The sequence below is a fragment of the Polistes fuscatus genome, unplaced genomic scaffold (assembly GCF_010416935.1).
Source record: "Polistes fuscatus isolate 324 unplaced genomic scaffold, CU_Pfus_HIC Scaffold17, whole genome shotgun sequence".
Classification (NCBI taxonomy): Eukaryota; Metazoa; Arthropoda; class Insecta; order Hymenoptera; family Vespidae; genus Polistes; species Polistes fuscatus.
Genome location: NW_025113075.1, coordinates 870,120 through 894,330, shown reverse-complemented (window position 1 = coordinate 894,330; position 24,211 = coordinate 870,120). Strand labels below are relative to the sequence as shown.

General features: G+C 34.5%; 1 protein-coding gene across 1 annotated transcript; it reads left to right on the top strand.

The window, feature by feature from the left end:
- The first annotated feature begins 13,366 nt into the window (after nt 1–13,366).
- LOC122515316 (proton channel OtopLc-like) lies at nt 13,367–18,612 on the top strand. The gene is made up of 10 exons (XM_043632631.1): nt 13,367–13,383; nt 13,463–13,624; nt 13,755–13,996; nt 14,174–14,352; nt 14,574–14,735; nt 15,032–15,298; nt 16,886–17,136; nt 17,507–17,640; nt 17,724–17,959; nt 18,055–18,612. Exons 1-10 carry the CDS (start codon nt 13,367–13,369, stop codon nt 18,349–18,351), a joined length of 1,947 nt encoding a protein of 648 aa, XP_043488566.1. The 3' UTR covers nt 18,352–18,612.
- Nucleotides 18,613–24,211: the final 5,599 nt, after the last annotated feature.

Below are 24,211 nucleotides of genomic sequence, written 5' to 3'. Positions count from 1 at the left end.
CGGTCCTTCCATCCTCCACATACATACATACTACTACTACTTCTACTACTCTACTACTACTGCAATACAACCTAGCTAGCGAATCTCTGTAAACCAAACTACTTACGAGCGCGATGGTAGTTTAGCTGCTGGTGCACCATAGTTTCCATGCTACGCCACCGTCGCACTTAACATAATTACAAGGACGCTCGCTGTCGCATTGTTTCGCGTCACGATGCCTTCGGGACAAACGCCGATAAAGCTCTAACTTTCCCTACTATCCTGTTGTTAGTTTACCACCACCCCCCCTTTTCGCCCCTTCTTCTTATCGCTGACCAATTTTCACTATTATTTTATATATATATAAAGACATATTTTTGAAAATTACAATACAATAATGAAAACTTTAACGTGTAACTTTATTAGGAACCAACGAATCTATTAAAATCCGACCAAGAAAATAAAAGAAAGCAATAAACGAAATAGGAAACTTTCGGTGTAGCGCGTGTAAAGAAGAAAAAAAGAAAAAAGAAAAAATACAGGCAGGAACGAAATCAAAGGACCAAATAGAAACGATCGAATTCGGTTTTCGGGAGAGGAGGGAGGGGATTCAAATATTCGCTATAGCCAAGAGAGAAGGAAATTCACTAGCTTAATGTAAAAAACGAGCGCTTTAGCTGACACCTCGACCTATGCGCGTGCGTGCACGCATGCATGCATGCACTCACTCGTGCACGTTCACCCACGCACACAAACAAATTCACATTCACATAGGAGACCGATTCACGATGATCCTCGGCACTATGAAGTCGCCTTTTTAAGCTTCCCAACCCCAAGCCCCTCTTCTGCACTCCTCCCCTTTCCCCGATATTCTCTCGTCTACTAATAGGGTGCCCTGTCAAATTGCGCTTTTCACGAACCTGTCTCTTTCTCTCTCTCTCTCGTTTTTTTCTTTTTTTTTTCCTTTCTAGCTATAGAGACGACGGCTTTTCTATGGCAAAAGAGCACAGTTACGAATGGAATGTATGGGTGCACACGCATAGGTTGCACACCGCCACCACCTTCTACTACTACCACTTCTCCTAATCGCTACTACTCCTACGAATACCACTCGAATACGTGAGAACTACTCGTACGTGTTGGTTTATACGAAATTGTCATCACTGCATTGCAAGTTACTTTGGACAAGGACCTAACAATACTACTATCATACTCTTCGCAATAGGAAATTTACTATCCTGGAATAAGACCACTCGCATTTCTTTTCGGATTACTATACCCTTTCGAAAAAGTAACACTCTTATTTCGTTAGGTTTCTTCTTCTTCTCATTTTTATTTTCCCTTATCTTCCTACGTTTCCTTTTTCATTTATTAATAAATTGTAATTTATTTATCCGATCGTGAATACTTTCGTTAATATAATATTATTTAAAATATTTTGAAATGGGTCGTGAAAGGGTTATCGATAATAGCTCAAATGCACTCGTACATACATACATACATACATACATACATACATACATACATACATAAATACACGCATGTATATTCATCGTAGGGAGCTTATCAAGTTCATTAGGGCAACGATTAATCGAGAGAACAGAATGTTTAACGATCGGCAGCTTATAATTTTGTTGCATACCCCGACATAATATCATAAGCACTAATTAAATGTGAGTCATGCGTAACGATCGCCCTGATAGGCCGACTACCGTAATTTGACTGCGTATTACCACCGGGATGTAATAGAATCAATAATAATTATGCACGCGTGAACGTAACAGGTAAGTCCTCTTAATCGTCTAACAGTTACTCTGCTAACGGAAATACCGGAATGCTTTATTTTATTCCTATTATTGTTTTTATTATTATTGTTATTATTATTATTGCCGTAGTTGTTATTACTGCTATTATTCTCCTTCTTCTTCTTGTTCCGATAAATCCTTTCAAATTTCACGATCAAACGTTTAATTTAAACCATTACACGGATTATTGTTAACGAAGATACAAAAAAAGAGTATAACAAACAAAAATAAAATAGGAAGGGGTTGAATAAGTTGAAGGGGGGATAGTTGAACGGGAAAGGAACGAACAAAAGGTAATATAATTGGTTGCTCGCTTTAATTTGAATAATAAAACAAAAGAATTTTCGTTAACGAACGAATGATTTTCGATTTGAAATATATCGCGATCGTTCTGACAATTACGAAAAAGAAGAAGAAGAAGAAGATCGATAGTGGAAGATTCTATGGGATATTTTTTGTTACAAACGTGTGATCAATTGCAGATGAAAAATGTAAGAAGAAATGAAAAAAATTCGAAAAGAAAATGGAAGTTAACCGGGGAATGAGTAAAATATACAAATATTGGACGCAGACGTCCGGGTTTCGTGACAGGCGAGCCGTTTCATTAAACTTGGTTCGTTGTCGACGAAACCTGCACGATCTATGACCGCATCAACGATTGTGTTCAAGATTTTTCTACTAATTCCGAAAGCCTCTATCATCATTAGCATCTACGAAGAAGAACGATTCGACGAAGAAAAAAGAAAGAAACGAGAGGTGACGGTGGTTCCTCTTGATTATCGTGCGACTCCTTATCGGAAATTAATCACGAAAAGGGGGTGTGATGGTGAAGGGTGAGACGTGACACCGCGTGGAAGAAAAGAAAGAAATAAAAATTGGAAAAAAATATGTTAAATAAAGGAAGAGTAAAAATAAAAAGTAAAATAACGTCCAAGCGTGTGTGTCACCTGCAACGACGATGATTAACAGCAGCCTATGTAACAGGTATAGTATATTCATTACGTTGACTTCTTCTTTCCACGCCAAACGGCACGTGTGTCGCGTCTATAGAAACAAAATAAAAAATAAAAAAAGATGATAAAAATAAAATATATAAAAACGAAAGAGAGAGAGTGGGTGGGAAGGAAAGAAAGGAAGAAAATTCAACGGGCGTCGTTAATTACCGAAGTCTCTCTACCTCCCTTGGCTGGTAGTATGAAATTAGAGAGAGATTAATATCGGCAGCGATAATATAACGCAACCACCCCCTCCCCTCCCTGGTAGCAGCGGCTGCGTCTGATGGAATAAAAATAAAGTCTGCGAGCGGATCCTTCTTCTTTTTCGTTTTGTTTATTTCTTCCGAAAGGGAAAAAAAGAAAAAAAAAGCCGTATTAACAAGATCGCAACTAAAAGTGGGCTTGAGTACGTGTAATAGAGTTTTGAAAAAGTTGTTAGATTTGTTCGTTAACAAAAACCATCCCCGAGTTGATAATATTATGAAGATTTATTTATAACTTTTACCGATCGAATAGGAATACAAGATAAATTGTATTAGAAATTTTTCTATTAAATATAATTAACGAATAATATAAAACGTTCGCGATTATTATTGTCTCAATCGAAGAAGTATAAAGTAATGTAATAGAATTTTTTTGAAATAATATAGAATAAAACGTGAAAATAAATTTACGAAAGAGTAATATCATTTTTTAATTGCATTTGCAACGAAGTTAGAACGTTTAAATTTGACATAAATGATTTTCAAACTGTATTCCACGTAACTTTCCCAAAGATTTGGACGAATCGTTGTTTAAATATATAACATTATATTAATAACATTTGTCGTGTTACGAAGGGGGAAAGGTATCATAAAATATTACTATACTCATAAATGTTCCATTGAACCGAAACTGTTAAGAGACCGCTATTATAAATCATGCAATACCCACGAAGTTTGACTGTATTTAATTTATCCCTGTATTAATACCGTTCTATAAAACTATATTACAAAAAAGAAAAAAGAAAAAAGAAATATATAATATAATATCGTAGATAAACAAAATGAAATGTGAAAAATATTAAAATGAATATAATTAATGTTATATGTTATACATGATAAAACGAGTTTAACTTGATCGAATATTCTTCCGACAAGGAATCTTAGTACAAAGTAAAGGGGCTCGTATTATCGTAGTCGTTAGGCGATAAACTCTCGTTCTATCCTTTCGTTATGCGTCAGACATACGATAGGAGAAAATGCGTTAAGGGTGGAAGGAGATTGGGGACCGTAGCGACGTTGGTACGAAGTAATAGTAATAGTAATAGTAGTAGTACTAGTAGTAGTAGTAGTAGTACTAGTAGGTATGCATCACTCGAGGTCTGCTTAGGGGTTTACTTAACTTGAGATTAGCTCGAGGTTAATTCACTTAGAAGGAGTCGGGCTCGGGCACTGCTTCGGGCTGCTATTAGGTATTACTACTAGCATTAGTATTACCAGTTTACTCGAGCCCCGTTACCAGAGAACATGCGCACACCATGCCGCCGCCGTCGTCGTCGTCTTTCTCTTTCTCATTCCACTTTGTTCACATATGTTCCCTTCCTGCCCCTATGTATCTTTCTCCAACCATTCTCTCTTTCCTTTTCTATCACGCGTAAATTCTACTATCTTAAGTTGTTACAAGATTCGTTACGAGAAAGTCCTCGGGATCCCTTAATTAACTCCAAGATTTCGCGCTGCGTTAAATACAACAAGATTTAGGATTACTACGCGAACTACGATATCTAACAAATGTTTAAATTGGTATCTAAATAATTCGGATTATTTAAGCATTTATATATTTCATTTCATTTAATATATTATCATTTTTTTTTATATATAAATGTGTTCAGTTATTAACATTGACTTATTCTAAAGAAAATTCGTCAAAGTAATTTTCAATATTTTAATTATAGGAAATTTCTTGAAATATAAAATCAAAATAATAGAGTAATAGAGCAGAACGGTTTATATCTGACACAGTAAATCAATCTTAAACGACAAATATCGTCTATCGAAGTCGCATCAAAAAAAAAAAAAGGAGAGAACTTATGGGACAACCTAATAGACCAACGCGAACACTTTCACGTTCCGCGTGAACGAGGATCTCATTCGTCCGTCGTTTAATGACGTTTCCCTTTTCCTTTCTTTAATTCATTTTTTTGTCTTTTTCATCCCCCAATTCGATCCTCTAAACGAGAAGAAGATTTTTTTGGTTTTTTTCTTCTTTCGATCCAACAAATATCTTTCAATTCGGTTTCAATCGCATTTACACACACGATCCAATCTCGTTGAATTACGCGAGATCGCTAATCGCATCGTTATCGATCTTTCGTTGGTTATAAAATAGCATGGATTTTCTCTTGAATGGAAAACAAAGAATCCCCCCCCCCAAAAAAAGGAGAGAAAGAGAGAAAGAGAGAAACGGAGAACGCAAAGGTGGAAAAAAACCGGTTTGCGTTTTCGCTTAAACGCCAATCGGGATTCGCTTGTAACGATTCGAATGCGTAAGAATGGCGATAACGAATCGTTTTTCGTGTATCGAAACGATCGAAAAAGTGAACATGAATTCTCTTGTTCGCGATCGTCAAACGTGTCCACGTGTATGCGTGCGCGCATGTTCAAAGAATCATTCGAAACGACCGACTGCAACTTGTTCGATAGAAAATAAACTTTCCGATTTGTAAAACCGTAAAACCAAAACTATTTTTTCTTTTCGATTTATTAATTGTACATTTTTGGAGAATTTATTTGACCAAGTATTTCATTTATTTCATTAAAATTGTAAGTACGAATCGAGTATGTTTTCTTATATGGTGTTATACAAAATGTAAGAATCTATCTGCTATGTTCGCTATTAATTATTGTATAATATTGTAAATGAAATTATTTTCGGTAAATAAATTCTTCAATTAAAACCTGACAATAAATATAATAATAATAATAATAATAATTTAAAATAAGACAATAAGAGAGGAGAGTATTTTACTGTCGCATAAAATTAAACTGCACAATTTTAATTTGTAACTTAACGTACTCTCTCTTACCTTTCTACAAAAAAAAAAAAGAAAAAAAAAAAAAAATAAAAAAAGAATCGTATTTCACTAACTACAACGTATAATATAAAATATTCATTGAGAGGTTTATTCGATAGCTTCTGTCTAAGGTAATCCTTTTTTTTAATACTTTTTAAACGAAAGGATACTCGAATAACGGTCAATTTCAATCTCTCGAATATAATAACAATAGGAAATACGTTTGGTAGATCGATTTCTTTATCGTTTCAATGATTCCTTATACAAGATTTCCAATCGCAAAATCCAAGATAATTGACTATGCTAGAAGGTAGGAATATAAAGATACGAATATCAATAGTTACGAATAATGGAGAGAAATATATCGAGAAAAATATTGAACACACCCACGTACGCGTAGTACGCATACACGCACGCCCAATCACAAAGGAAAGAAAAAGAATAGAGTAGATAGAAATGATTTTAATTATAAACAGTGTTGTATCGCAAAGTGGTGAGCACCAGGCGTGGTATTAAACCCAGAGGGTTCGTTTTTCGTCCCGAAACCCAGTGACTGCTTTCCACGCAAGGACATTCATCCCGTTTCTATTGAAATCTAACCAGTCTCTCTCTTTTTCTCTCTCTCCCTTCCATCATGCTTCGCTATCACTATCGCAATCCTATTATTTCATTAGAACATCTTTAGCTGCTAGGATACGTTCATTCAACTTTTATCTTTTGATAGAAACTTATTATCGGTTGGTTGATTCTTTTTATTATTATTATTTTTCTACACTTTCTCTATCTTATATATTCGACGTGTCTATTGGGATTATCTTTCCGTTCATCTTTTGTATCAAATTATTTTATTCGCTCGATCGAATATTATTAAATTTTAATTGAAAGTATATTCGTAAATAAAAGTCTTACAAATTAATTGAGATTAATTGAGAATCGAAAAACATTCTAACAATTTTTAAAACATTAAATTTATCTAAAAAACATTCGTACCAATGAGAAGATACAAGAAACTACGACTAAACAGTGCATACATTAAAGTACCCCTTGAAGAAAAACCAAATGCGTTGATATTGGAAACATCCGAACGTCATTAAAGATGCATTCTCAACATTCGACGGGTGGGATGGGGGTGTTAGGGGGAGGGAGAGGGAGAGTAATACTCCAATAGTCGAAGTATACGAAGAACGGTGATCGAACTGTCCGAACAAATCATAGTATCGTCCAGTTCGTGTTACTCGGCTTCTATTTCGTTCCTTTACTCTCTCTGTCTCTCTCTTTTTTTCTATTCCTCTTTCTCTCTCTCTCTCTCTCTCTCTCACTCTCTTATCGTACCTTCGAAACCATTCTCTCGCTTGCTCGCGAACGTTGGTCGGCGCTAACAGGAAGCGATGACAGCTCTTCTGACAGCCACGTGACGTTTGCGGCAATGCCAGCAGGCATCTAATTATCGTTCCCTATGTGGGCGGACTAAAACTACCGGGTGTCCTTTTACAAAATATCATATTCGCGATCAATCTGGTAGACGTTAATTTTTTCTTTTTTCTTCTATGTATTTCACTTGTCGTTTTTTTTCTTCTTGTAATCCGATCCTTCGTAATTATTCTATCGCACGAACAATATCTTTGGATTATTAATTTTTCGATACGTACTATGTAACGTTGGAACAAAAAAAAAGAAGAAAATTATATCATTTTTTTCGTATTAATGTAATATCAAATGATTCTACGATATGCAATTTATTTTTTGAAAATAATTGTAATTGATTTTACCTATCGAAAGTATGAGATTCTTTTATTTATCATTACATTTGTTAAATTTGTATTATTATTATTATTATTATTATTATTATTATAACTGGCAAAATGATCTATTTTCTATAATAATTATTTGCACGTAACGAGCATTAAATCAAATTTTCTAACAAAATTGATTTTGAAATGATTTGTGGACACCAAGTATGTTGAATGTAAAACAAGACATATTCTATAACACACGTAGATGTATTACAAATAAGAGTCATTATATATTTTATCGGTGTCATTATAATTTGCACCTCGTGAATCATGTTACATAATATAATTAAGAGATAACAAATACGATATATGTATACCGATGATAATGAAAATGATTTAATAAGTTAATATTAGAAAAATAAAAAAGAATAAAAAGAAATTATTATAATCACAATTAAAATTTGCAAGATAACACGAACTTTAAAGTGTACTGATTAGTACAATATTACAGTAGACTAATAAAAAGAAAAAAACAAATTACTATAAAAATCACATTGTTTTATTTCCATAAATAAGAATAAAATAAACGAATAAACGATATTGCTGCGAAAAGGATGGATGGATGGATGGATGGATGGATGGACGGATTATAATTACGTTACTCGATCGAGCAAAAAGTTACACGATAGGTTGTACGCGTAGTGACGTAACTGAACGAAATCGGGTATTGTTCGGAAACTCTCAACAACTCCACCCTCTATTTCTCGACGTACATTGTAGGGGTAGGTAGGTAGCTAGGTAGCTAGCTGGCTAGCTAGCCAGCTAGCTACCTAACTGACACATAGAACTACCCCCGCTAGCAATACCACCCACCACTACTACTAGTACTACCCTTTGCAATGCAATCCCTTCGAACATAGTAGAATCTCTTTTCATCTCTTTTTCTCTACGTTCGTCGTCATCGTCGTCGTTGTCTTCGTCGTAGTCGTTGCTGTTGCCGATGTTGCTGCTGCTGCTGCTGTTGCTTGCAAACCACGGACGCGGTTCTGAAAAGCTGTTCCTGATCATTCGCGCGTACTATATTATTTTTCTCTCGGTAAACTAGAACGGCAGAGAGGGTAGTATAGAGGTAGGGGTAACGTTATCAAACCAAAGCATTGTCTAACTTTAATTGAAAATATTGGAATAAATTTTCCAATAGATGCCGCCAATGAAACCGTCCGCAGCCCTGAGTGCCCACTTTCTCTCTTTCTCTCTCTCTCTCCCTCTCTCTCTCTCTTTTATACTGTATTCTCAATAGAGAGGTTGGTTCCCACCGGTGGGTTGCTGTTGACCACGATGTACAGATGAAAGAGAATGAGAGAATGAATGAATGAATGAACGAGAGAGAAAGAGAGAGAAACATCGACAGGTTGGTGAGAAAGGACAGGTAAATAGCCCGTTCGCGGTTCGATTTATAACGGGTGCAGCAGTATCGTTCGTGCAAAAATGACACTCGACTCTTGCAATCATTCGAGCGTTTTTGGACGATCGAAAGAGCGCCAACCAGGCAACCAACCAACTCTGTTCATAGGTCCTCGTCGATCGCTACCATTGCCTATTTCTCTTTCCCTTTTATTTCCGCACGACACAATCACGGGACAAGTCGCATCAACAATTTCAGTGATCCGGCAAATCAAGTTCGGTCCGTTGACTTCGTATTCGGAATATGCATCGGGGCATTCGTTGTGTTACTATATACGAACCGAAAGAAATCTTTATCGTTCGTACGTTTCCTTTTATTTGTTCAAACCTTTTTTTCCACTTTACTTATTTTCTTTTTTTTCTAACATAAATCGAGAATAGAAAGTTAAAATGTCTCGTGTTCTAATGTTTCTAATCCGTGATGAGATCATAAACAATGTCTATTACGATAATAATAATAAAAAACAGATAACAAATTAATTTCTTACGTTGTATTCATTTTAAAATAAATAAGTCAAGATAAAATAATGAAAAAAGTATTAGACGTTGAAATGAATGTTATAAATCAATCGCGAACAAATATACCGGTCCAAGAGTAATATTCTGATATCTTCGCGATTATAACAATTAACGGAGGACACAAATGGATTTCGTATGCGCGCGGACGCGCCCTTTTTCCCGGTTTTCGCGACGAACGGTAATGACGCTAACGAATCATCGTAATAACGGCATTTCGAGTCCTCACGATCGACTCTAACTCTCCCTACTCCCCCTTTATCTATCTATCTATCTATCTATCTTTCTCTCTTTTCCCAATATAGGCCCTACAATCCCCCCATCTCTCCCTTTCCTCCCTCTCTCTCCCTCTCTCTCTCTCTCTCTCTCGTTCAACCGCTTATCGAAGTCGATCATTCAATTTCGCGCTGCAAATTGTCCTTGCCGGAAACTCATATCCGGGCACTTCCGGTAGCCCTCCTCCATCTCTGCGCTCCCCACTCCATGAAAGAACCCAACCTATCTCTCTCTCTCTCTCTCTTTCAAGGACGATCAGGAGTCCCAGAAACAGGGAACCACCACCACCACCACCACCATCACCACCACCACCATCACCATCACCATCACCAGGCCGCCATCGCAGTTCAACCCGATGGCTCTTCTTGCTAAGCAGCTAGGAGGATGAGAGACGAACTCTCTTCCGGTTCGTACCCACCCCCCGAACCCCTTCCCTTCCCTTCCCTTCCCATCTCTTCATCCCTCAACCTATCCTCCTTCTATTCCTCATCCTCTTCTTCTCCTACTCGTCCCCGTCCTCCTCTTCAGAATCCATTTCGCTTCATAGGGCATCATCCAGGGACCGAGTTTCACCTGAACTTTGCTGGTGGTCCTAGTCTACCTCTCGCTGTTCTATCTTTTCTTTTCTTTTCTTTTCTTTTTTTTTTATGTCAAGAAAAATAATGAAACAGTCGTTAACTCTACGTTAATATCTAACATCATGAACAGGGAGGAACTTAAGGGATGGTAACGGGACCCGCTGAAGCACCGGGGTGCATCAACATAAACTGCGATTGCACAATTTATTTCTTTTTTCCAATAATAAATGTTCTATTCGTTTTATTCTCTTTTAAAATCATTACGAACATTCCGGACGATCTAATTCCTTACGTCATTACCTCCTACCCCGAAGAACAAAATCGCGTTATTATTTAAAAAAAAAAAAACGACGGAAGATAAAAAAAAAAAAAACCACGACAGAGAAATAATTGGAAAATTTCAACAAAAATTCGTACTTTCCCGACAATGAAATTTCCTTTTACGTCAATTAAATGTTATTCAAAAAGTGAAAAGATTCAGAAAAGTCGCGATAACGAATTGATTGGCCAACAAATTTAGTAAAAAATTGATTGACACCGGTTAGAAATGATAGGGTTAAGTTTGTAATGATATCTCATAGATTGTTATAACATTGGCGTCATAGTGGGTACAATATTCCGCATAATTTTATGAGACTTTTAACATCGCGACAGAGTTTATAGGACGATCTTTTAGAGCGTAACGAGTACGAACGGCTGTAGAATTACGTCGAGCGTAAACCGATAATGACGCCTGCATCATCCTTCTACACACACACGCGCACGCACATACATACATAGACACGCATGCACACACGAGAGAGAGAGAGAGAGAGAGGTAGGAATATACATATTTACCGAAACGCTTCGTGAAAATTTAGATTGTTCCCGCTAAGCGATACTAATTGCAACCACTGCAGATACTTGTTAGCAAGCCAAAGGCTCGATTACGTTCGTTCCTTCGTATTTTCATTCGTAATTTTCATTTCGCAGTATATATATATATATATGTGTGTGTGTGTGTGTGTGTACGTATAAGAACCATGCACATCCATCTTATGCACGTGGAAGGAATTCGCGTATGCGATTTTAAGTTTATTTCTCAAAATGGGTGGTAGTAGTAGGTTGTTTCATCTTTAAATTCTACTGTATTCGCACAATATACTATTATTGTAATATATAGTAATGATATATAGTAATTAGTAATAGTATATTAAATGAAAAACTGGACGTTCTAAGTTTAGATCGAATTTTGATTAGTATTCATCCTCGAATATATACGTCTCGAACGAAAATAACAAATTGTAGATATTTGTACGATCAATATACTCGTTTTTTATTTGGTAAAATACGATTCGACGTATTTAAAATGTATTTTATTTGTTTGAAATTAACAGGAAAGGTTAGTAGAAACGATTTGAAGAGAAATTTAAAGAGTTTTATGTAAATGATTGGTACCAACGATCGATACTCGAAATACTAAATCGTTTGTAACCATTTATATCTGCAATCGATACTAATTCAAGAATAAGAAAAAAGACTCAAGAGAATCGTACTAAATGCAATATTTAGTTTTGCAATTATGAAATTTTATTTCGTTTCGTTTCGCGAAAGACAAGTTAAAAGAATATCTACGCCATTATCGATAACTCATTAGGACAATGCACATTCGAACTAAATGATATTTATAATTTCGAAGAAGGACCCGTCGTCGTCGCGATGCAACGCGTTTGTTCAATCGAATCTAAACGATTATATCTACTTCCCACTGAAACTGGTCAAACGAAATAACATTTCCAATATCTCGTTCTTACTTTTAAAAACGTGCTAATAAAACATGCAAGTAAAATGAAAGAAAAGAGTACGCAACTGCGAGAGTACGTTCGTAACGTTCGAAGAAGAAACTTCTGATCCCGACTCTTCGATCCTTTCTTTTTTTTGATTTTCTTCATATTTTTAAAATACTAAATAGAACATTTTCATATACGAATAAACGTAACGTTAAATTGCGTTTAAAATTATAAATTATCGTTCGAATTAATAAAAGGTGTTTCCATAATTTTCGTTATTTCGAAATAGAATTGTGTTAAATCGTCCTGTTTTCTGCGAGCGGAGAAAGACAAGGAAAGAGGGGATGAGAGAGAGGTGGGAAGGAAAGGGAGAGGGTGAGGTAGAAACAAACTAGGCTACGTGTGGTTGCTATAATACGCGTTTCATTCCAGTGACGCGGATCTAACGATAACGTCACAGTTTCCCCAGGATTCCTTTCATAACGATTCAAACGAAAGTTTTGCCAGTTTAACGCCAACCCATACACACGCGTATAAATATATATATATATATATATATACATACGCACGTGCACACGTATATACACACAGTCGACTAGTTTTACATTACAGTAGGTCTTTGCAAAATTATCATCGATAAATCGTTTTGTATTTTCCTACGCGAAGAAGTATACGTTTGTTCATTGTTTAAAAAAACGTTTCAATTTTGCCGTGCACGCTCGATTTATATTTCGAGAAAAACTATTAAGGGTGTTTTACTTCAAAACGGAGGACAATAAAGAAAAAGAAAATTAAAAAAAGAAAAAAAAACGAAGAGGAAGAAGAAGAAGAAGAAGAGAAAGTAGTTGGACGCTCCTGCTAAAAATTCAAACTCGCGAATTTACCGTAGAATAAATTTCAAAGTTTTCAGTCAGAAGGCGTATCTTCTTTCTCTCTTTACCTCTCTCATTCTCTCTCTCTCTTTCTGTGTGTGTTCTTCACATCCCCAACGACGGCAAATCTGAAAAGTTTGACGCATTGTCGGTGAATAATCGGAAACGATTGTCGTGGCACCTTCGAATAAAGAAAAAGATCGAGAAAGAGAGAGAGGAATTGTTGAAAAAGGGGAAAGAAGAACATTTTCAAACGCTTTTACTTCTTACCAAAGCATTCGTCTGTAAATATTAATCCTTTCAATCGTATTCGTAACTGTGCAAATGGCTAATATTATCAAGTAAGTAGATTATTATTATTATTATTATTATTTCATAAAAATTGTATTTTACTTTTGGGATTAATTAATTGTTCGAAAGTAGCGAATCGAAGGAATCAACGGTATCAGTGCCTACGCCAGTGACGATTACTACTGAAATGGAGAACAACAAGAATTTGTCTTCTCATGGAAGAACAAATAATTCGAGAAGAGAAAGCAATGGATTTAATGCCGTTATTCATCACAAGAGAGGACTATTTGGGTAATATTATTTATTAAATAAAACTAAAATTCTCTCAATTTTTTGTCAAAATGTGATATTAACCGATTGATTTTTATTTGATTTAATTTTTGCAAAGGAAAATGTAGCATTCGTTGTTTTCCATTAACAGAGCACTCATTTCTGGAATAGGCAGCAATATGTCATTGCCATCTTGCATGCCGCACGATCAAGATTTTTTACAAGGACACCCTCCGAACTTAGGATTACCGGTTCCACTTCGTACGAATCAAAAAAATCTAGATCAGTATCGTCCCGATGACGATCTTCGAAAATTACATCGAACGAATTATTTACAATTAACACCCGTTAATACAGCTTGCGTATCTTTGACTGCTCTCGACAACGATAAAGGTGAATCGATTATTTTTCATTCCAATTTTTTAATAAACCGAATAAAAATGAATTGAAGAAAATTTCACGAAAATACTTTACTCTACTTTGGAGCCACGGCTAAGTGAAATATTTTATTTCTAAAAAATAAAACTTGTAAAATTAAATAAAATATTTTTAACAATTTGAATCTCTTAGCAAAAGCTCCAATTTTAAAAGTCACGCAATCCACCTCGCAGGATCCGAAAAATGAAAATCTAAGTGATGATCTGGTATCCACCGTAAGCATGCTTTACGCTAAATTGTTGATAGTTATCGGATTAGCATTACCAATCACGGCAAGCATCACTCATAAAGTACCAATAATTTTAAATCAGGTATGTCGAATCATGCATATCGATCATTTCAATTATCTTCTATTTCTTTCTTTTTTATCGAAAATAAAATAACATAAATATGAAATTACGTTAAATAATATTAAAATTTTAAACAATCCTTTTTATTTTGATTTAATCATTAACTTTCTATCTCTGTTGTTGAAATTTTGTTGTAAATTTTCGTACATCAAAGGTTTACGAAGGTAACTGGACTTTTTCAGGGTTTTTATTTATACCTTTACCTTGGAAGCGTTACTTTCGTGATCACCATGTACGCCAGCATGTTGAAAGACAAAGCTGTAAAAAAGCTGATATTGCAGGGCAAAAGACAGGAAGAGACCTTTAGCTTTGATGAAAAGGGTGCACGCGTTCACACTAACCAGGTACAATTCTTCTATTATTTTTTTTTTTTCATTTTTTACTTTTCTTGTATATTCTATATTTTTATTTCTCCCTTTCGTCATTCTTTATTAACGTAAAAAGAAAATTCATTCGTTTACAATTAATTATCTCGAGAACATTTGATATCGATTCGTAATAATAGATAAAACAACGACAATACGAATACAAATACGAAAGCAAAAAAAAAATAAAAAAATAAAAAGAAAAAATGTGGTCGAGTTTGAGTAGCCCCAATTTTTATTCCTTCTTTTTTTTTTTTTCTTCTTCTCTCTCTCAGACACAACAATATGGAAGCTTTTGTCTGAGATTCGGTGCTGTAGGATTTGGTGCCGGTTCATTGGTATTTACCGGATTGCAAATTGGGGCGGAAATAGCTTCCGGGCCATTCAGGGCGATTACACCAGCCGCCAGATTACTCCTGATCACAGCTCAGATGCACTTTATATTCCTTAACAGTAAAAATCTTGAATTGGCGAGATTAGGTGCACTCGGTAAATTAGGTCTTATGCATATGATCGCAACGAATCTTTGCGAATGGCTTCAGGTAAGTTGAAAGAAAAAAAAAAAGAAAAAAAAACAAAAAGAACCGTAAATTTATTTCGTAGAAATATTATTTTTTTTCCTCCCTCGATTGACCAATACGTTTGTTCGCTAAGAATTCGAATTCGTTGACAAAATTTCACATTTGTGATTATTTAATATAGCAGGGAGTAATTATTAACAATTCACTGTCTCTATTTTGAATCTCTATTAATAATCATTAGAGAAACACAATATAGACTTTCCTATTCACCTACATAGCTATCTAACCAACACGAATGCACTATAGTGTTCGATATATGTATTATCCGTTTAGATGTAGAACGTGGATGCGCATATTATCAACATATCATTACTTTCACAGCATATAATGAAGTATACACATATACGTACGTAGTTTATCGTATACTCGGCCCAAATCAATATGACGTCATTTGGGTATAGTAATTCGAACTAATTTAAATAAAAAAGAAAAAAAAAAGAAAAAAGAAGGTTTTTGATCACCGTAAATTCTAAACGTGCAAGAAACATCGAAGGTTCGAAGTATAGAAAAAAAAAGAAAAAAATATGAATATGCATAAATTCAACACATCAAATAACAACACAGTATGGCTCGTCGAAAATTACGTTCCCATGATCGATAAGCTTTTAATACCTACGCGAATCGATTAAACGAATTTGGTATTTATCGAAATCGAACGTAATATTTATCGGCATCGAATTCTATATGAATATCGGAAACGATTGGCAAAGCCCGCAACCCTGATGTTTGTCGAAATCGAAATCGGCGCTTATCGATATTGAAAATAATCATTTTCGCGATAAAACGGGAGGACGAACTTTCGGCATTCGAAACAGAGTCACGCGAATATACAACCAATTGGTACACATATCGGAAATAACGCGACAAGAGTGAGAGAATCAAAAAAAAAAAAAAAATACATCAAGAGAGAAAGAGAAAAAGTTGCAACGATTTTATTGATCAAAAATTAATTCCTAATTGATTGAGAGATGAAAAAGATTAACCCTTTCGTTTTCGAAATAAACGTTAGTACGATATGTGAGAATTGTGCAAATTAAACGTGCAACGTGCAAATTAAAAGAGTCCAATAGTATATGTTGATTATTATTTTAAATAAATTAAATTTTAAGATAAATGGCATCAATTTTTCAATAACGCTAAATATAGGACACATCGCAATTTCTTTATAGTGCATTCGAATTGATTAAAATTAGAACCTCATTATAGACATTTTTACATAATATTATATAATATATAGTATATCATGTTCTATATGGTATACTATAGAATTTATATAGATAATTGTTTCCAATATGAGAGAACATATAATACAAAATATCACAATATGAAATACTGCAATACCCATATACTGAATTATCTTCATTAAAAAAAAGGTTTTTATACAGTATATATATAAATAATACTACTTCTATATATAATATATTTTATACTATAATATACTATACAATATAATATATAAGTATCTCTAATATAAAAAAAAAAAAAGAAAGAAAAAGTATTGAATTTTTCTAAGACTCGTCGAAATGACAAAACTTTGTGAAATTTTAGGCTCTCATCGAGGAAACACACAACGAAATCGATCAACTGGGTCACGCATACGAGGGTGAAGTAGAGATGCTGAAATCGCTCTTAAGAGATGCCAGTCCTTTTTTATTCCCTTGCACGATCGAGTTCAGTTTGATATGCGCGGTAATACTTTTCGAGATGTGGAAAAGAACTGACGAAAGAATCGAAACTAAAGGTATACGTTCTACCAGATCTATGCACCGACTTAGCATCGATTGTACCAGTGCACACAGGTATTATTTTTTTCTTTACATCAAATTTAAACAAATAAAATATACACAAATATTCTAATCCCACTTATTAATCGATAAATCGATTAAATTTCTTTCGATGATTATAAAGAAAAAATTTGTCAATCGTGTTGAAGTCTTGATCATTAGATTGTTCGAAAAAATCGTGTCAATTTTCACAAAAAATTCAATAAATAAATCGTCACGAACTTTTCGAGTAATCCGATATATTAAAAATTCATTATAAGTCTATAAATGTTAATCATTGATCACAAATACTAGATCAATAAAATTCCTCCCCTCTCTCTCTCTCTAAAACATTCTAAACGTTAAATTAATTATTTCCAACTTGAAATATCTGTTTTTTCTTTAGAGGCCTCTTTGGTGGAATACTCCTAGTAGCAGCTACAATTTTAAGTTTGATCATGTTCTTCGTACTAAGAGAAACAAAACACAAAATGGCAATCCAACAAGTAACAGCCTTAGAAGCTGCGATCTTATCATTGGGTAATCCACTTAATCCGATCTAACAAACTCAAACTTTAGATTATTATTAATTTAATCGGACTATGATATCTACAAAACGACAGGTGCAATAGCTTCGATATCCGGTGCTCTGAAGATTCAACATTTGAACGAGAAAAAATGTTCTAAGACGCCAAGATTAGACTCAACCCTTTTAACAGCTGCCCAATCTGGTATTTACTTACATTGTCTATTTGGAATAGTTGGTAGCTTGTTGACCATGGGTCCTATGTGGGTGTTGTCCTTGATCACAGATTTTTTAACGTTGATACAAAGCACCTGTCAAACCTTACTCGTTAAAGTAAGTCTTTAAATGCTATTTATCGATATAAATAAAAATAATTTTTTTCTTTCTTTTAAACATTTCTTTGATTACAATAATGATAACGCGTTTAGATCGCATGGAAACGACGTTGTACTACTGGGAAGGAAAAACCTGGTAAAGAACTGATCACGTTTTTAATCGTCGTGAATATAGCATTGTGGACTGTGAATACTTTGGAAAAATCTCGCGCTGGTGTACGTCCAGATCATCTTCGTCTGTTCGGTGTCTGGGCTTGGACCATTATTACCCATGTATCCATGCCACTCGCTATCTTCTATCGTTTTCATTCAGCGATTTGTCTATTCGAAGTATGGAAAAGTTGTTACAAGTACAGACCGTGTAACGAAAATTCTCGTGCAATTTGTTAAAAAGTTTCAATTAAAAAACATTATTTCTACCGCGGTCATTCATGTGTATACCCTTATTTCGATCATAAAGTATTATATCTTTCGATATCGCGTAATTAATTCGACGATCATTATAAGAATGATTAAAAATGTATCAGAAAAAAAAACTATTAAACTAACGATAATTATTTGAATCGAAAATTTGTAAAGTTGTATTTTCAACACCTACGGTAGAAATAATGTTACAAATTATGATTAACTTACGTTAGATATATTCTATCCTTATATCCAATGCTACATATATCCATATCCCATGTACGTATGTATATCACTGTCCAGCACTACACACACACTAGCGCACATATGCATATTCCTTGCATAGGGAAGAAAAAAACACGCACACACATACACGCGCGCATACGTATACGCGACGCGAAATAAATTTCATACTTTATTTAATATCGTTGTTATATCTACTGTAGCTCGAACAAGACTGACTCATACAAGTATAAAAGCAATGACGTATTATACGAAAAGTAACGAAGCTACACGAAGGTTAATGTTCTTACAAATTCGGTTACGAGGAAACGTAAACAAAGCATCGAACGAATGCGAGATAACTTTTTTTCGATTAGTTTAACATCTCCTCTCTCTCTCTCTCTCTCTTTCCTTTCTACCTTCGTCATTTTTTATACTTCCGTGTTCGAACGTGTTTACATTTTATGCATTACAAATTTGTCTAATTTATTTATCTTTTTATTAACATTAAATACGTTTTATATCCTACTTTTTGTTAACAATTAATAAAAGAATTTTGACTTTCGCATAAGAGGATAATGAGAAAGTTTAATTGTATATGAGCATCGTATATAAGACAAAGTATATCTAACGAGATTAATTATTGAAATATTATTAATTGAAGACAATTACTTTAATTGCGAATCTCCAATGGTATTTTTAAATACCTTCGATAGAAATAGCGTTAAATTGGTATTTTGCGACGTTTCGTATTAGATATAATTACCCTATAAAAATATAGTCATGGTAAATTTATTTTTTACCGTATACTACATTGACGTAATGAACGTAAGAAAAAAAAAAAAAGAAAAAAAAAAAAAGTAGTATTTTCTTTAAAACATAAAGAAAACCTCTACTTTATTTCTAACCTTATCGAATAAAATAAAATAATAAAAAAAAGAAACTATAATTAATCTAGAATATTTTCAAGCCCTTACCAGAGTTCGAAGCTTTTAATATAAAATGTCAAAATATTATTACACGAGTTCGAACAAACGCATTTCCACAATCCACTCTTTTTCCATCTACCGAAGGGATAGACTCTTCGATGACCTTTTCATAAAAATTCATTCAAGCGTAAAAATAACGATCCACAATTTCGAATATCGCGTCCACAAAAATAGAGAGGGAAGGAAAAAAAATTAGACCCCTTTTGAAAAAAAGGAAAAACTAAGAAGACTTTACGAAAAGTGGAGACGGGTAGATGGGTGGGTGGGGAGTGGTTTTGGGTAGGGGAAGAAAGAAAAAAAGGGTATCTCGCGATGAGAATGAGAAGAAAATAGGGAAAGAAGGATAACAATAGTTGGAAATTGACGGAAAGATTTCTATCCTTCGGTAAGTTTTATCGATGTACTCGAAGAAAAAAAAAGGAAAAAGGACGAAGGACGACGATAGGGTTGTAAGAGGAGGTTACGAAACGATGGTTGGGAACGTCGACATTTTGATACGGTTTACGCCGTAAACACATTTCGGTGGCAATCACGTCACGAAGGGAGCAAGTCGGTGGTCGAAAGGGAAAGAGAGGGAGAAGGGAAGAGTAGTAGCCGATGGTGGATACCTCCAAGGGAGTAAGAGGGAGAGAGAAAGAGGAATAGTGTGCTCGGTGAAGAGCTCTTAGGCAACCCTTTGTGTTGCTCCTAGCACCTCTGCCTCTCTAGCCCTGAAGAGGGCGACCCGGGTTCTCGGGCAAAGCCCTCTGATTTACTTAGCCCATCGAGTGCTCTCGGACTCCTCCGACCAAGAATACTGTATATGCTACTACTACTATTACAACTACTACTACTATATACTACAAACTATGCTTCCTATCTACCGCTGTCCTACTCTATCATCATGCTGATTTAGACGAATTTCGAGCTTCTACATCCGAGTCGTCTTCTTCTTCTCTCGTCTATCTTTTAAACTAACCTACATAAATTAACTCTCCTACTAGTTCTGGCTTTCTCTTTTTAATTATCTCTGACTCGAATTTATTTCATTTTTTTTTTTTCTTTCAATCTGATTTTTCATACAACATGTATTTGTCAAAATTTGTAACTAAAAATATCGGTGATCGAGTATTGAAAATCAAATTGATCTATGTAATAATATTGATTAGAATAAAATGTACATTTTGATTTTTTATTATATTGCTATCTAATTAAATTAAAGTAAAAAAATTAAATTGTACTTTAGAATTAAATTTCAAATTCGAAAAAAAGTCATTTAATAAATCCCGTTACATTAGAGTGTCCGATACACCTTAAAAAATTATTAATTAATCGAAGGAATTGTTTATTGTTATCTATCGTTATGAATAGAACGTAATAAATAGAATTTCTTTTTAAGGAAAGTCGTATAAACAATATTGAATAAAAGAACTTTCATAGAGGACAACGTCTCATTTCAACGGTAAATTTCGAAGGGGATTGTACACAGATCACATATTCCGAGTTTTTAGACAATAATAGACACATCTAACGATTAATTAACAATTATTTGAATGTTTTAATATACTCTCTTTATATTTCAGATTATTTAGACACATATATATTAATTTAATCATTACATATCTATTAACGTACTTTGAATAATAATTAACTTTAATAACGTAATTTTTTATAATAATTAACTCTGTGCTTTTAAACAACAATACACATTTCCTTCGATTAATTAACAATTATATAAACTATATCAAACACTCTAATGTAGTTCATTAATATTTTAAATTGTTTTAACTTTTTTTCAGTCCAACGATGCACCGAACATATACTCTGTGTTTTTAAACAACAATACACATTTTCTTCGATTTATTAACAATTATTTAATCTACATAATACACTAATGTATTTTATTAATATTTCGAATTGTTTTAAGGTTCTTGACCAGCGATAACATCGAGTTAAACATTTTAACCGTAAAAATCAAAGAAACTTGGATGGCCCAAATACCCTTTTAGACAAACCCTGTAATTTAACATTGCTTTTTCGAGCACAGTTGATTCGAATTTCGGTCGAGTCGTGGTCAAGGGTTCGTTTGATGGAAACGAAGGATGCGTTGAAGAGTACACCACAGATGTCCGAGAAATCCCAAAAATCGTTCGAATTCGTTACTGGCCGCTTGCTTAAAAAGAACTCCAACGAAAAAACAAACAAAAATAAAATGCGATAAGATAAGAAGACCGAACAACTGCTTATTCAAGGAGTCACTATTCTTTCACACTTATCTTACTTTTTCTTCTCCCTATTTTCCCGTTTTTTTTTTCTTCTTTTTTTCTTTTTTTTCCTTCCCTATTCCCCATTCCCATCTAACAAAGATTTACTTCCACTAACACTAAACTCCGCAAACTATCACCATTACCACTATCACGACCATTGTTTTATCGCTATTCTTTCACGAATCTTTTTCCCTCTTTCCTCAAAACTTTTTCTAATCTTTTCTCATTTTGATTTTTTCTCAACGCGAAAATATTCTATCTCTTTTTCCTCTCGCGCTTCGAAATGCAATCCACGAAGTGAAATAATTGCCCGAAGAGTTGGAAAAGGAGGAAAGAGAGAGAGAGAGAGAGGAGATTTTTTAACTTAGAATAAGAAGAAGAAAAAAAAGGCAACATTCTCGTTTTACTTTCGTCGTCAAAAAAAAATTATTTTCATTTTTATTTTTACCGCAAAGCTCCTTCGAGAAGGATTTCCTTGATTTTTCCGGACGTTTTATATATTTGACGTTGGCGAAAGAAACGGGTCGACAACAAACCTCCTCCTCCCTCCCCCTTAACCACCCACTCGAAGCAACCCCTTTTGCCCGTTCACACCAGGAAATCTCACGATTTATCGGTGTACCGAACTACCTCCCCCTTCCTCCCTCTACACTCTTGTTTCTTGGTAGAACTCAGAATCCTTCTGACACCCTACGTCGATGATTTCTATCAGGTGTGTATGGAAAAGAGAAACGGATAAGAAAAGGACAACGAGGAGGAATAAAAGAAACCCTGATATATCCGCCAAACAGGAGGGGATCTTGAAACGCCCTGCGGATTTATCGGCAGCAAGGATAATGGATGGTCTAGACGAGATTTTTTTTAGTTTCTTCTTTTTCTTTTTCTTTTTTTTTTTTTTTTTAAATAATACCATAAGTAAGTACTTACTACCACCACGACGATCAATGGGGCTCGAAACTGCGAAGTGTGAACTTTAAACGTTTGCCAATTTTAAAATTTAACATCGTCGATCGGATTGCTGAAGTTTTTTATTTTATTATTCTTCCTTAATCTATAAATCTAAGATATATAGAAGATATATATGAAATATGATTTGTATTAATAATTTTTAATGAGAGTTAACGCGAATGGTAATAAAAAACGATTAAGTATATTAGCAAAAATATTTCGCGTAAGTATTTATTGAAGATATACCGAGTTACGATGAAAATCTAGATATTAATACGAATTCATTTAATTTTCAAAGTTCGGAATAAATGCTGTAAAACTTAAAGCAACTTAAATAACACGAATAAAAAGAAAAAACAATCTAATCCCCGATAATATACATTTAGTAATATAAAGTCTTTATAACCGCGAGAAGTGTTAATTAAGAGTATTCCCGGTAACGATAATGTTTAAGATATCTCGTGCAAATGTTAAAGAACTGCATAAAGATTCCGAAGGACAAGTATGCTCGCGAATAACAACATTCAAATGGAAAGAAGGGAAATGCTCGATAGGTCGATTCTTGAGAACGTATTTAATTCGATTGGCCTTTGCCGCCATCGGGCAAGCAGACGAGAAGGGTGAGAAAGAGACAAAAAAAATAAAGAGAGGTGGAAAGAGAGAGAGAGAGAGTAATAGGAGGGTAGGTAGAGACCATTGTGGGGGTTGAGAGAACCTCTGTTTCCGGAGGAAATGAGGGCTTCGCGACTCTCTCTCTCTCTCTCTCTCTCCCTCTCTCCCATTTCCCCTCTCCCAACTCCCTCTTCCTCTCGTCATCACCCACTCCAACCCCAACTCTTCCACCCCCCCCAGTCATCTCTTCTCCATCCGATAACCAAGCATCCTTTCGTGTTCGACAAGGATGACGAAAATCGTATTTATATTCCATCTCTCGAGCTCAGGTAAATATTTCCAGTGGGTACGTACCTGAGAAGAGTGTCGCGAAACGAAATTCTACAGTGTCAAGGGAAAGGGAGAAAGCTCTACCTTCAAAATCAACCTCGTTTCACGGACTACCGAGCTTTTTACAAATTTATCCATAAAAAAAGAAAAAAAAAATCTCAACTTCTTACTTTTCTTCTTTTTTATACCTAAGACATCTTATTTTCCGCTTATATAATAATTAAGAATCGAGGAAGTTGAAAATTGTCGTTAATTATTTCAATTATTCTTTCATTTCGCATAATTTCATATACATAAATCTGCACGAACTCTTTCCAGCCAAATAAATTATATAAATATAATACGATATACGCGAAATGTGTCAGATTTTTAATGAGGATAATGCAATCCAAAGATTTACATATGATAACTGCGATTGAACGACGTATAAAGAAAATAAACGAAAAATAATAAATCTATAGAAAATAAAAGAAATGAAAAAAAGAATATATCTCGGGT